We start from the raw sequence: 9890 nt of genomic DNA, 5'->3' as shown, positions 1-9890 counted from the left end.
CTCTCCATCACCAGACTCTTGGTGATCCCAAAGCACCGCGTTTGCGATGCTATTGACCCGCGAACTTCCCAGGCTTCTTGCTTGCCTGTCATTCACTATGTTTATACGACCCACGTGGAGTAGCATACATTGCTTTGCAATATTGTTATGAACTGGATATTTTTAAGATTTTTATAAGTTCCTTGAGGGTAGGAAGCCTGTTTGCTACAACTTTGTTATGCCAGGCGGGCGAGGTTTTGTGAAAATCACGAGACGCTCTACAATCCAAGTTAAAGACTCCAGTCCTTCTTTCTCTTCCGGGATGGAGGATCATAGAGATGTTCGGCGCAGCGAGGCCTCCAGGCGCATCCATCGAGATGCGCAGAGGGCGGCTAGAGCGTTGCTCGCCGAGGCGGCTTCCGCTTCGTTAGTCCTCCTTCCCAACATGGCGCAGTCAGTTAACATCACCGAGCTGAACCTGCCACAGCTAGAGATGCTCAAGAACCAGCTGGACCAGGTGAGGACGGGCGGCTGACATCCCTTTCCCGCCTCACATCCCTTTTGCCCACGCGTACTCCCTCGCCCCCGTTCCTCCCCGCTTTGGGATGCTTGCCTTCCCCTGCGAAACCCCCACACCATCCCAGGACGAGCCCCCTCTCCGTCAGTGCTTCCCCTCTTTCTCCAGCTCCCAGACTGACCCTGTCTACCGTCCTCCCTAGGAAGTGGAGTTCTTGTCCACGTCCATTGCCCAGCTCAAGGTGGTACAGACCAAGTATGTGGAAGCCAAGGACTGTCTGAACGTGCTGAACAAGAACAACGAGGGTATGGGGTAGGCGCGTGAAGGCGACATGGGGGATGTGGTGAGCCGGCTACTCTCGCCCCGCCTTCTAATCCAGTTGTCCTTACCTGAGAAGAGAAAGCAATCCACTACGTATTGTATGCCGCTACGTGAGCCCTTTGCATGTTGCCTGCCTAGAATTGAAACGTACAGGACATTCCTCTGCTCCTGTTGTCCCTGTTTCCGTCCTTTTCTTACTATCTCTGTGCTGTGCCTATTGGAACTCCCTTTAACGTCTTAACCTTCCCTGCGTGTTTGTCTTAATTGCTTTCACAGGGAAAGAATTACTCGTCCCACTGACGAGTTCTGTATCCTTTCGACAGAAACTGCTACCCTGCTGTCTCTTTTTCTCTCTCACCTGTCTCTCTCGAGGAAAAAAAAAAAAAAAAAAAAAAAGGTGGGATTAGTTTTGATTACTGCAGAGTGTACCCATGATTCTGAGAACACTCTTATTGTACACACTTTATACCTCTCCTAGCCTGGGGCCAATATCCAGCTAATGCTTTGTGAGCACAAAGGCATATATAGAATTGAGGTGTGATTATTTCCCTTTGCTGTTTGAGAATATCCTCTAATATGAAGACAAAACAGGTGTGTTTACACTTTTACTAATAACTTAGAAGACATAAACGATAGAAGGATAGGATATAGAAACAAGGGGGTCGGCTCTGTGTGTGAATCCTCAATTTTGGTTTAACAGTGGCTATTTCCAAACTGTTGTTACTAAGAAATCTGGATTGTTTTACTTGAATGAGTGAGTTGTGACAGTAGGGCACCTGGAAGCTGAGAACTGACAGGCTGAAAAGAAAACAACAGAAGTAGTGTCATAGGGATTGGCCACTTAGCATTAAGTCCGTCGGGAATTAGCTAGTGATTTTGTGATTGGGGCTGTTGAGGGAAAGTGGTCTGGCTATTTTTTTTTTAATGTTTTTTTTTTTTTTTTATTTTTGAGAGAGAGAGAGAGTCTGAGCAGGGGAGGGGCAGAGAGAGAGAAGGAAACAGAATCCGAAGCAGGCTCCAGGTTTGAGCTGTCAGCACAGAGTCTGACGCAGGGGCTCGAACCCATGAACTGTGAGATCAAAACCTGAGTGGAAGTTGGACCTTTAACTGACTGAACCACCCAGGTGCCCTGAGGCTGGCTTTTCACTTTTACTACTCCACAGCAGTAGGAAAACACTGTATGTAGTCCTTCTAGAGGGGCTAGTGGGAAGAATTATAAGAACTGCTTGGAGAATGGGAGGGCCAGAGAGTGTTTCCAGCATATGTCCTTTCTCCATAAGGCACCGAGTTCTCTGTCCCTCCCCATCTGGAGTGTATAGGTATAGTTCTAAGGCCTCCAGATCCTTCAGTCCTTGTGCCTTGTAGCTTTTTAGAAAAGGCCAAGCAGGTTAGCTGACAGGGAATCATGACTCCTGCTGGGCTAGTTTTCCCTTAATCCTTACTTCTCAGATGTATGTCCCGGGGAAGCTACATGATGTGGAACATGTCCTCATCGATGTGGGAACAGGCTACTATGTAGAAAAGGTGAGTGGAAGTAACCACATGGATGCCTCTCTGAGCAGGGAAAGGAAGTTTAGGGGACGAGCTAGAGTGCAGCATGGGGTCTTTTCTTAGCCCTTCATTCACCTCTGGCCTTGCAGACAGCTGAGGATGCCAAGGACTTTTTCAAGAGGAAGATAGACTTCCTCACCAAGCAAATGGAGAAAATCCAGCCAGCTCTGCAGGAGAAGCATGCCATGAAACAGGGTAAGGTTGGCCTGGAGCATCTCTTCACTCTTTCTACCTCCATGATAAAGAACGTGGATTCCAGTGTGAACTGGGGACATCCCCTTTGCTAGACTAAAGCCATGTCTTTCTGTTTGATGTCTAGATGTGTTATTGTCTAGATTCTGTGCATTAAAGATTCACTATTTGTGGATTCCTGGGTTGGGTGCTTGAGAATTTTAGAAGAAGGAAATTATATCTTTGTTCTTGAAGAGTTCCTATCTAATGGGATGGAATGGGGGAAATGATATGTGTAAATGAACACACAGGAAAGAAATACAGCCCTAACTAAGGACTAGCCGTTGCAACCCTGGTTACACATTAGAATCACCCAGGAAGTTTAAAAAGGAAGCCCGAGTCTGATCCAAACCAATTAAATCAACCGGAGGGTGGGGGAGTTCTGGGGGTCAGTGTTTGTTTAAAAGCTCCCCAGGTAATTCCGTTACACAGAATTGAGAAGCACTGTTCTAAAGGCAAAACTCTCGTCCACAGTATAATTTTCTGGTTATGTTTCAATCATTTAGGACTGTATTTTGTTCATTTTTATGTCCCAGTGGTTATCATATTTAGACACATTGTAGACTCTAAATTTGTGTGTGTCCCCAAGTGAATCACTGTGTTAAAAGTTTTATTAACTGTACTTGATTGTCCACCTGTCCTTAATTTTTTTCTCACTTCCTGAACTCTGGGTTCTCCCCTCTAGCTCCAGACCAGGGTCTGAACGCTTCTTTTTTTCCACAGCTGTCATGGAGATGATGAGCCAGAAGATTCAGCAGCTCACAGCCCTGGGGGCAACTCAGGCTACTGCCAAGGCCTGAGAACTTGTATCAGAAATGGGACAGAGGGACCCTGCTTCAAGGAGCCTGGGACTTTGTGGGCGTGGCTTCCTGGGGTCAAGGAAGGGAAGGGTCTTATTCATGTTAATAAATGTGCCAGCTGGGCAGAATGTTGGTCTTTTCTTGCATTAAGCAAAGGACTGGTGGTGAGACCGGAGGGCGGTGGTCGAGACGCTGTGCCCCTCCCTAGAGCCTGCTCTGTAGGGATGGGGCGGTGCTTATCTCGGAGGCTCCACCCTGAGCCTCGGGGAGTTGGGGAGAAGTGCCGAGCGGACCTGGTCTTTGCGGATGGTTGCCATGGGAACCGTCCAGCGGAAATGGAACTGAGCGGGCTCTTCCTCTTCCGGGTCGGCGACCAGCCTCCCCACGGCGGGGAGGCTGCATGGGCCACCGCTCCCTGCGTGGTCTTCTTCCTCTGCTGCTGCTACGGCCGCCACCCTCCCGGGCCGGGCCCCGAACGCTCAGCCTGGAGTCCGTCCCGCCGTCCAAGCGACCCCGCGGCAGCCGCATGGCACCGCCCCGGATCGGGACGCACAACGGCACTTTCCACTGCGATGAGGCCCTGGCGTGCGCCTTGCTGCGCCTCCTGCCCGAGTACCGGGTACGGTGGGCCGAACGTGCCTCCGGGGCGGGCCGCGCCCGTGCGCCCCTCCTCCCTCGCGACCCCGGCCGCCCCCTCACCTCCTGTGTCCCCTGCAGGACGCAGAGATCGTGCGGACCCGGGACCCCGAAAAACTGGCCGCCTGTGACATCGTGGTAGACGTGGGTGGCGAGTACGACCCGCAGAGACACCGATATGACCATCACCAGAGGTGAGCTCCCAGATACCATTTCTTGAACTCCTTTGACTTCGGCTCTCCTCCGCTCCGAGGCAGCCGTCCGTCGCGGTGGTCTGGCCCGCGTCAGCGAAGGGGACCGCCTCATCCTTGAAAGCCAACCCCCGAGTCCCGCGGGACGGCAGCCCGCCAGCCCTCCGCCCTCTCTGCACCCGTCCATCCTGCTTCGGGCCTCCCTTGGCTCCCGGGCCGGCCTCTGGCCCCTCGCGACCGGCTGCCTTCCTCCGCTCAGCCAGGCTTTCCTCCCACTGGCGCCGTCCTCGCCCCCGTCAGCACCCCAGCCCAGGGTCGTCCTTTCACGTGTCCGTGCCGCTTCAGACAGCTGGGCCCACGCGGTGGCGGTGGTTGGTGGCCGCTCAGACGTGTGTGGTCTTCCGCTTCGTTTATACTCTTCCACTGGGAAGTCTTTTCCGAGGCCAGCCCATCGTCCGCAGGACCGTTCCAGCCCTTTTCCCCTCTCAAGGCCCTGCCTCCTCCAGCTCCCCCGGGAAAAGCTCTCCCACTTTTCCAAGGAAATTGAGCCTCTGCGGGCACACCCTCAGATTCCCACTCCCAGGCATCCTCAGCTCCCTCCGTCCTGTTCAGGAAACTCATTCCCTTCTCTTCACCCCTTTCCAGATGTTATTACTTTTAACTCTGGGGGCTCACACCGCCATTCTCCAGAACCCCAGCCCTTCTGCTGCTTTTTGCCCACCCCTCCCCTCTCCCGCCTGGAAATCAAAGGAGTAACCGAAAAACAAAACCCTCCTTCATATACACCACACTGTTGAAAGTGGTGATCTCCGAGAGATTATGAGGATGTTTTATTTTAATTCTAAGTATTTCTCTCCCTCGCTTCCTTCCCAAGTGTACATATTACATTCATAAATGATGTGGTGTGGGAACCCTCTATTTATAGCCTCATCTCCTCCCCTCCCTTCAAACCTGTCTTCAAAAGAAAAGCGGACCCTGGCTCCACCTCCCTTCCAGTTCATTCCATTCATTCATTTAGCTGGTCCTCTCCCAATCTCTCCACTGGCAGTACTCATGGAAGGGGCACCGGTGACCTCACCACCAAACTCAGTTTGCTGGCTGAAGGTCTCACTTCAGTTGACCTCTTTGGGACATTTGACAGTTTTGACTAATTTCCTTTTTTCTCATGATTTTATGTACTTTTTTAAAAATTATGCAGCATTTGATACATAAAAGAATGTACGTTTTCGGAATATAAAACCTGTAATGAACACCTAAGAACCAATCTCCCAACCTAAGAACTAGAACATTACCATTACCTTTGCATCTGTGCCAAGTACTTCTTCCCTGTCCCATCCTCCTGTGTCCCCAGAAGTAAGCAGTATCCTTAATTTTGTGTCCATCATGCCCTTTATCTGCCGTGTGGTTCAGCACATGTCTGTTTTCCATCAACAATTTAGTTTTGCTTCTTTTTAAACTTTTATCTGAGGGAGTTACTATGTTAGTCTTTATACCTTATGGACATTTTATAAATATTTTTGTACTAATAATAACACTAAAACAAAAAATGAGCTCCCTAGGGGATTATGATGGACTGGTGGTTAGAAATTATAGCTGTGGTTGGTTTCTGTTTCCCTGAGAACTGCCGTACCTTTTCCCTATTCTCTGTGCCACTGAGAATTCAAATTTCTGCCTTCCTCACTCACCTACACCGCTGCAGGTAATCTTGCTTTTTTTTTTTTTTTTTTTTTTTTTTTTTTTGGTATGCCAGCCAGCACAGTGCTCTAACAGGCACTTATCCACTAAAGTCTCTCAGTGGCTCCCCACTATGTATACATCAAGTCCAAGCTCCAAAATACAGCGGAAGGGCCTCCCATGATTTGGTCCCTGCTGACCCTTCCAGCTTTATTTTTTGCCACTCCTCGCATCCAAGCTTGCCTTTCTTGCAGTTCCATGAAAAGATCTCTTAGCCATCGTACATGTTGTTCCATCTGCCTGGAACGCCTTTTCTCCTTCACTCTTTGGCTGGCGACACCTACTGATTCATCTTTTGGCCTGAACGCACTCCCTCCCCCTTCCCTCCTTATCTTTGTTTATAACCTAGCTAGAGCATTCACTTGGTCGTTTGTGTGTTTGTCTACCTTTTTTTTTTTTTTTTTAATTTTTTTTAACGTTTATTTATTTTTGAGACAGAGAGGGACAGAGCATGAACGAGGGAGGGTCAGAAAGAGGGAGACACAGAATCTGAAACAGGCTCCAGGCTCTGAGCGGTCAGCACAGAGCCCGACGCGGGCCTCGAACTCACGGTCTGCGAGATCATGACCTGAGCTGAAGTCGGCCACTTAACTGACTGAGCCACCCAGGCGCCCCGCTTGTCTACCTTTAATAGATGAACTTGAAGGCAGGGACATTGTCTTAGGTCTTTTTTTTTTTTTTTTTTTTTTTTTTTTGTAATCCCTAACGTCTAAAACACAAAGCCTGGCATGTAGTAAGCATTCAATAAACCATTGTTGAATGCGTGTATGAATGGGGACTCCAAGCTGACGTCCATGTTGAACCCCAAGGAAAAGCTGAAGCCTTCACAGCTGGGCTTCCTCCTCCCAACTCCTGACTATTCTCCAGCGTCCTCACCCACTCGTGTGTGCACATGCACACGCACACTGTGGGTTTCCTGGGGCAGCTCTGCCTCAGCCCCACCTCCCTGTGCTCCTCAGATCTTTCACAGAGACCATGAGCTCCCTGTCTCCTGGGAAGCCGTGGCAGACCAAGCTGAGCAGTGCGGGACTCATCTATCTGCACTTCGGGCACAAGCTGCTGGCCCAGTTGCTGGGCACTAACGAAGAGGACAGCATGGTGGGCACCATCTATGACAAGGTGGGGACCCGAGGACAGAGATGACCCGTATATGCATCTCCACCAGCTGGGAGTGGGCCTCACACAGGACTGGGCCTCAGGTCAGGATTCCTGGCCCAGAGCTAGCTGAGCACCCTCTCCCTCAAGCTCATCTTCTCACAAGGAGATGGTCAGTCTCTCTCATCTCTGTCCTGGGGCAGTTGTGAGAAGTGGATGAGGTGGTGTTTGGAGAAGGGCTTTGAAAACCGTAAAGCAGCATTTCCTGGTCCTTTTCTTGACCTGACATGCATTAACAACTTGGTAATAGAGGTGGCTGCTTACGTTTGGAAGCATTAAGGCTTAGAGGTTCTGGCTGCCCTGAAGGGGGGTCGGGGGCAGATCTCGGACGCACGGATTGGGAAGCTCAGCTGGGAAGGGTTTGATTATGAAAACATCTGCAGGTTCCATCAGCACCCCCTGCCAGCGGCTCAACATGTTCCTGCCGTGGGGAGGGGATGGGGCCACTCACCCTGGCACACGTGTCACATCAAACAGGGATTCTGAGGACACCTACTTGACCCCACTCCTATGAAGCTCACAAGTCAAACTTCAGGAGTGCCTGGGTGGCTCAGTCGGGTGGGCGGCAGACTCTTGATTTTGGCTCAGGTCATGATCTCACGGTTCATGAGATTGAACGCCGAGTCGAGTTCTGTGCTGAGCTTGGAGCCTGCCTGGGATTCTCTTCCTCTCTGCCTGTCCCCTACTCGTGCATGTGCACTCTCTCTCTCAAAATAAGTACATTTAAAAACATAAGTCAAACTTCAGATTTAGTCAGCTCTGGTCGTTGCAGAGGCCGTTGAGTTCATTTCTGTCTCCTCTTGCCTGTCATCTGCCCCTGTGACACAGGAGGAGTATGATCCAAAGAAGTGAAGAAATATAAATGGTTGAACTGGAGTTTTTGGAATACTAAGGTTTTTAGACTGCTGGAGTCCGTTTTCCCTTTTGCTGAGGGGTTTCTAAGCAATTAAAGGAGGTTGTACCAAGTTTTAACTGAGCATCATGTTGGGGTCCAGACCAAGAGGTGCTGGGCACAGAGGAGTATATCGGCTCTCCCCAAGAACAGCACTTTTCTGCAAACCGCAGACATAGTGATATAGTAGGCCTGTGTGTCGGGCAGTTTTGCTTTAAACATTGATATCGCATATCATTTCTACCCCCCAGGCTCTCGAGGCCCTGCCCTGCCATTTCTGCAGGCTCAAGAGGTACAGCACATGGCACATTCTGGGCTTCCCTGGGACCACATCCCAGCTTGTGTCTCCTCCAGCCGTCTCTCTACCTGACTCGTATTTGGCCAGACCCCTCTGTACCTCATTCACCAGGTCACTGAAGAGCCCATTCGGCCTCCCTGGAGACTCACCCACTCTCAGCCAGAGATCCATCCACTTCCACAGAGCCCCTCATGGAACTTGTTCTGAAGTCAGCAGCCCCCACCCCACACACACTGGCCTTGACTCAGGCTCCACACAGTAGTGGAGGGAGTGCTGGATTAGAAGTCAGGTGATCAGAATTCCAGCCCCAGCACTGTTAGCTTGACCTTAAGCCGCTGAACGCCCCAGTTCCCCCTTTCCTCGTCCAATGAATGCCGAGAGGCTTCACAGGACTGTCGTGAAGATTCAATGAAAGAGTATGTGTGTGCATACTTTGAAACCTAGACAACTATATGCGAGTGGTAGGTACCCTCAAGAGCATTTCTCCCGCTGCTGCCTTAGATGTACGAGAACTTCGTGGAGGAGGTGGATGCAGTGGACAATGGGATCTCCCAGTGGGAGGAGGGAGAGCCTAGATATGTGCTGACCACCACACTGAGCGCCCGGGTTGCTCGGCTTAATCCTACCTGGAACCAGCCCAACCAAGACACCGAGGTAAGGAGAGGTCCAGGGGAAGGGACTGTGAGGCACGTAAGTGCTTCGGGGGAGGAAATGAGAGTGGTTGCCTCTTCCAGTCTTAGCAAAGTCAAAAGTTGGGGCCGGCACCATGGTTCTGATTCCCACGATTCCCAGGCCGGTTTCAAGCGTGCAATGGATCTAGTTCGAGAGGAGTTTCTGCAGAGAGTGGGCTTCTACCAGCACAGCTGGCTGCCAGCCCGGGCCTTGGTGGAAGAGGCCCTGGCCCAGCGATTCCAGGTACAGGCCTGGGAGGAGGCACTGTGGTTCACGAATTGGTGACTACTGGTAGGCTGCCGGTCGGCAGGGGCTCCCGCTTTCATCCTGAACCTTCCAACCATGCTTTCCTTTCAGGTGGACCCAAGTGGGGAGATAGTAGAACTGGCCAAAGGTGGATGCCCCTGGAAGGAGCACCTCTACCACCTGGAATCTGGGCTGTCCCCTCCGGTGACCATCGCCTTTGTTATCTACACTGACCAGGCTGGACAGTGGCGGGTACAGTGTGTGCCCAAGGAGCCCCACTCATTCCAGAGCCGGTAAGACCCTTAGAGGACCGCCCTGCAGACCTTCAGGTCTGTTTCAGCCCTTTATCAGAGGGAGCCACTAACCTTGGCCTCTTCTGTGCTCCCTCTCTCTCTTTCTCAAGGCCTCCATTTGCTCCCACCAACTTCCTCTTTCTGCTCACTTGTAGGCTGCCCCTGCCAGAGCCATGGCGGGGACTTCGGGATGAGGCCCTGGACCAGGTCAGTGGGATTCCTGGCTGCATCTTTGTCCACACCAGCGGCTTCATTGGTGGGCACCACACCCGAGAGGGTGCCTTGAGCATGGCCCGTGCCACCCTGGCCCAGCGCCCAGTGCCGATGCGTCCCACAAGTCCCCTACCCTAATAAAATGCCATCTGTCTCATATT

At 51.3% G+C, this 9890-nt stretch overlaps 2 protein-coding genes across 3 annotated transcripts; both read left to right on the top strand.

The window, feature by feature from the left end:
• The first annotated feature begins 363 nt into the window (after nucleotides 1-363).
• PFDN5 (prefoldin subunit 5) lies at nucleotides 364-3527 on the top strand. The gene is made up of 6 exons (XM_019419518.2): nucleotides 364-496; nucleotides 699-801; nucleotides 1094-1125; nucleotides 2267-2341; nucleotides 2458-2563; nucleotides 3323-3527. The coding sequence occupies exons 1-6, from the start codon at nucleotides 425-427 to the stop codon at nucleotides 3397-3399; spliced, it is 465 nt and encodes a 154-aa protein (XP_019275063.1). The 5' UTR covers nucleotides 364-424; the 3' UTR covers nucleotides 3400-3527.
• A 244-nt stretch (nucleotides 3528-3771) lies between these two features.
• On the top strand, nucleotides 3772-9888 carry MYG1 (MYG1 exonuclease). 2 transcript variants are annotated; one of them, XM_019419516.2, is made up of 7 exons: nucleotides 3774-4018; nucleotides 4117-4229; nucleotides 6920-7079; nucleotides 8807-8959; nucleotides 9098-9220; nucleotides 9335-9516; nucleotides 9672-9888. In XM_019419516.2, the coding sequence occupies exons 1-7, from the start codon at nucleotides 3800-3802 to the stop codon at nucleotides 9865-9867; spliced, it is 1146 nt and encodes a 381-aa protein (XP_019275061.1). In that variant the 5' UTR covers nucleotides 3774-3799; the 3' UTR covers nucleotides 9868-9888. The 2 variants fall into 2 exon arrangements, with proteins under 2 accessions (XP_053750766.1, XP_019275061.1); XM_053894791.1 differs by lacking the exon at nucleotides 9098-9220 and having other exon boundaries at nucleotides 3772-4018.
• Nucleotides 9889-9890: the final 2 nt, after the last annotated feature.

The sequence above is a fragment of the Panthera pardus genome, unplaced genomic scaffold (genome assembly GCF_024362965.1).
Source record: "Panthera pardus isolate Hobbes unplaced genomic scaffold, ASM2436296v1 HiC_scaffold_6, whole genome shotgun sequence".
In the NCBI taxonomy this organism is placed as follows: domain Eukaryota; kingdom Metazoa; phylum Chordata; class Mammalia; order Carnivora; family Felidae; genus Panthera; species Panthera pardus.
This window is presented reverse-complemented; position numbering and strand designations above follow the sequence as displayed.

Bases quoted from the DNA above. Each gene is read 5' to 3' on its own strand.
- PFDN5 (XM_019419518.2), top strand. From the start codon at position 425: ATGGCGCAGTCAGTTAACATCACCGAGCTGAACCTGCCACAGCTAGAG. The intron at 497-698 runs GTGAGGACGGGC...CGTCCTCCCTAG, and splicing joins TCAAGAACCAGCTGGACCAG to GAAGTGGAGTTCTTGTCCAC. The intron at 802-1,093 runs GTATGGGGTAGG...TTGCTTTCACAG, and splicing joins GCTGAACAAGAACAACGAGG to GGAAAGAATTACTCGTCCCA.
- MYG1 (XM_019419516.2), top strand. From the start codon at position 3,800: ATGGGCCACCGCTCCCTGCGTGGTCTTCTTCCTCTGCTGCTGCTACGG. The intron at 4,019-4,116 runs GTACGGTGGGCC...TGTCCCCTGCAG, and splicing joins GCCTCCTGCCCGAGTACCGG to GACGCAGAGATCGTGCGGAC. The intron at 9,517-9,671 runs GTAAGACCCTTA...GCTCACTTGTAG, and splicing joins CCCCACTCATTCCAGAGCCG to GCTGCCCCTGCCAGAGCCAT.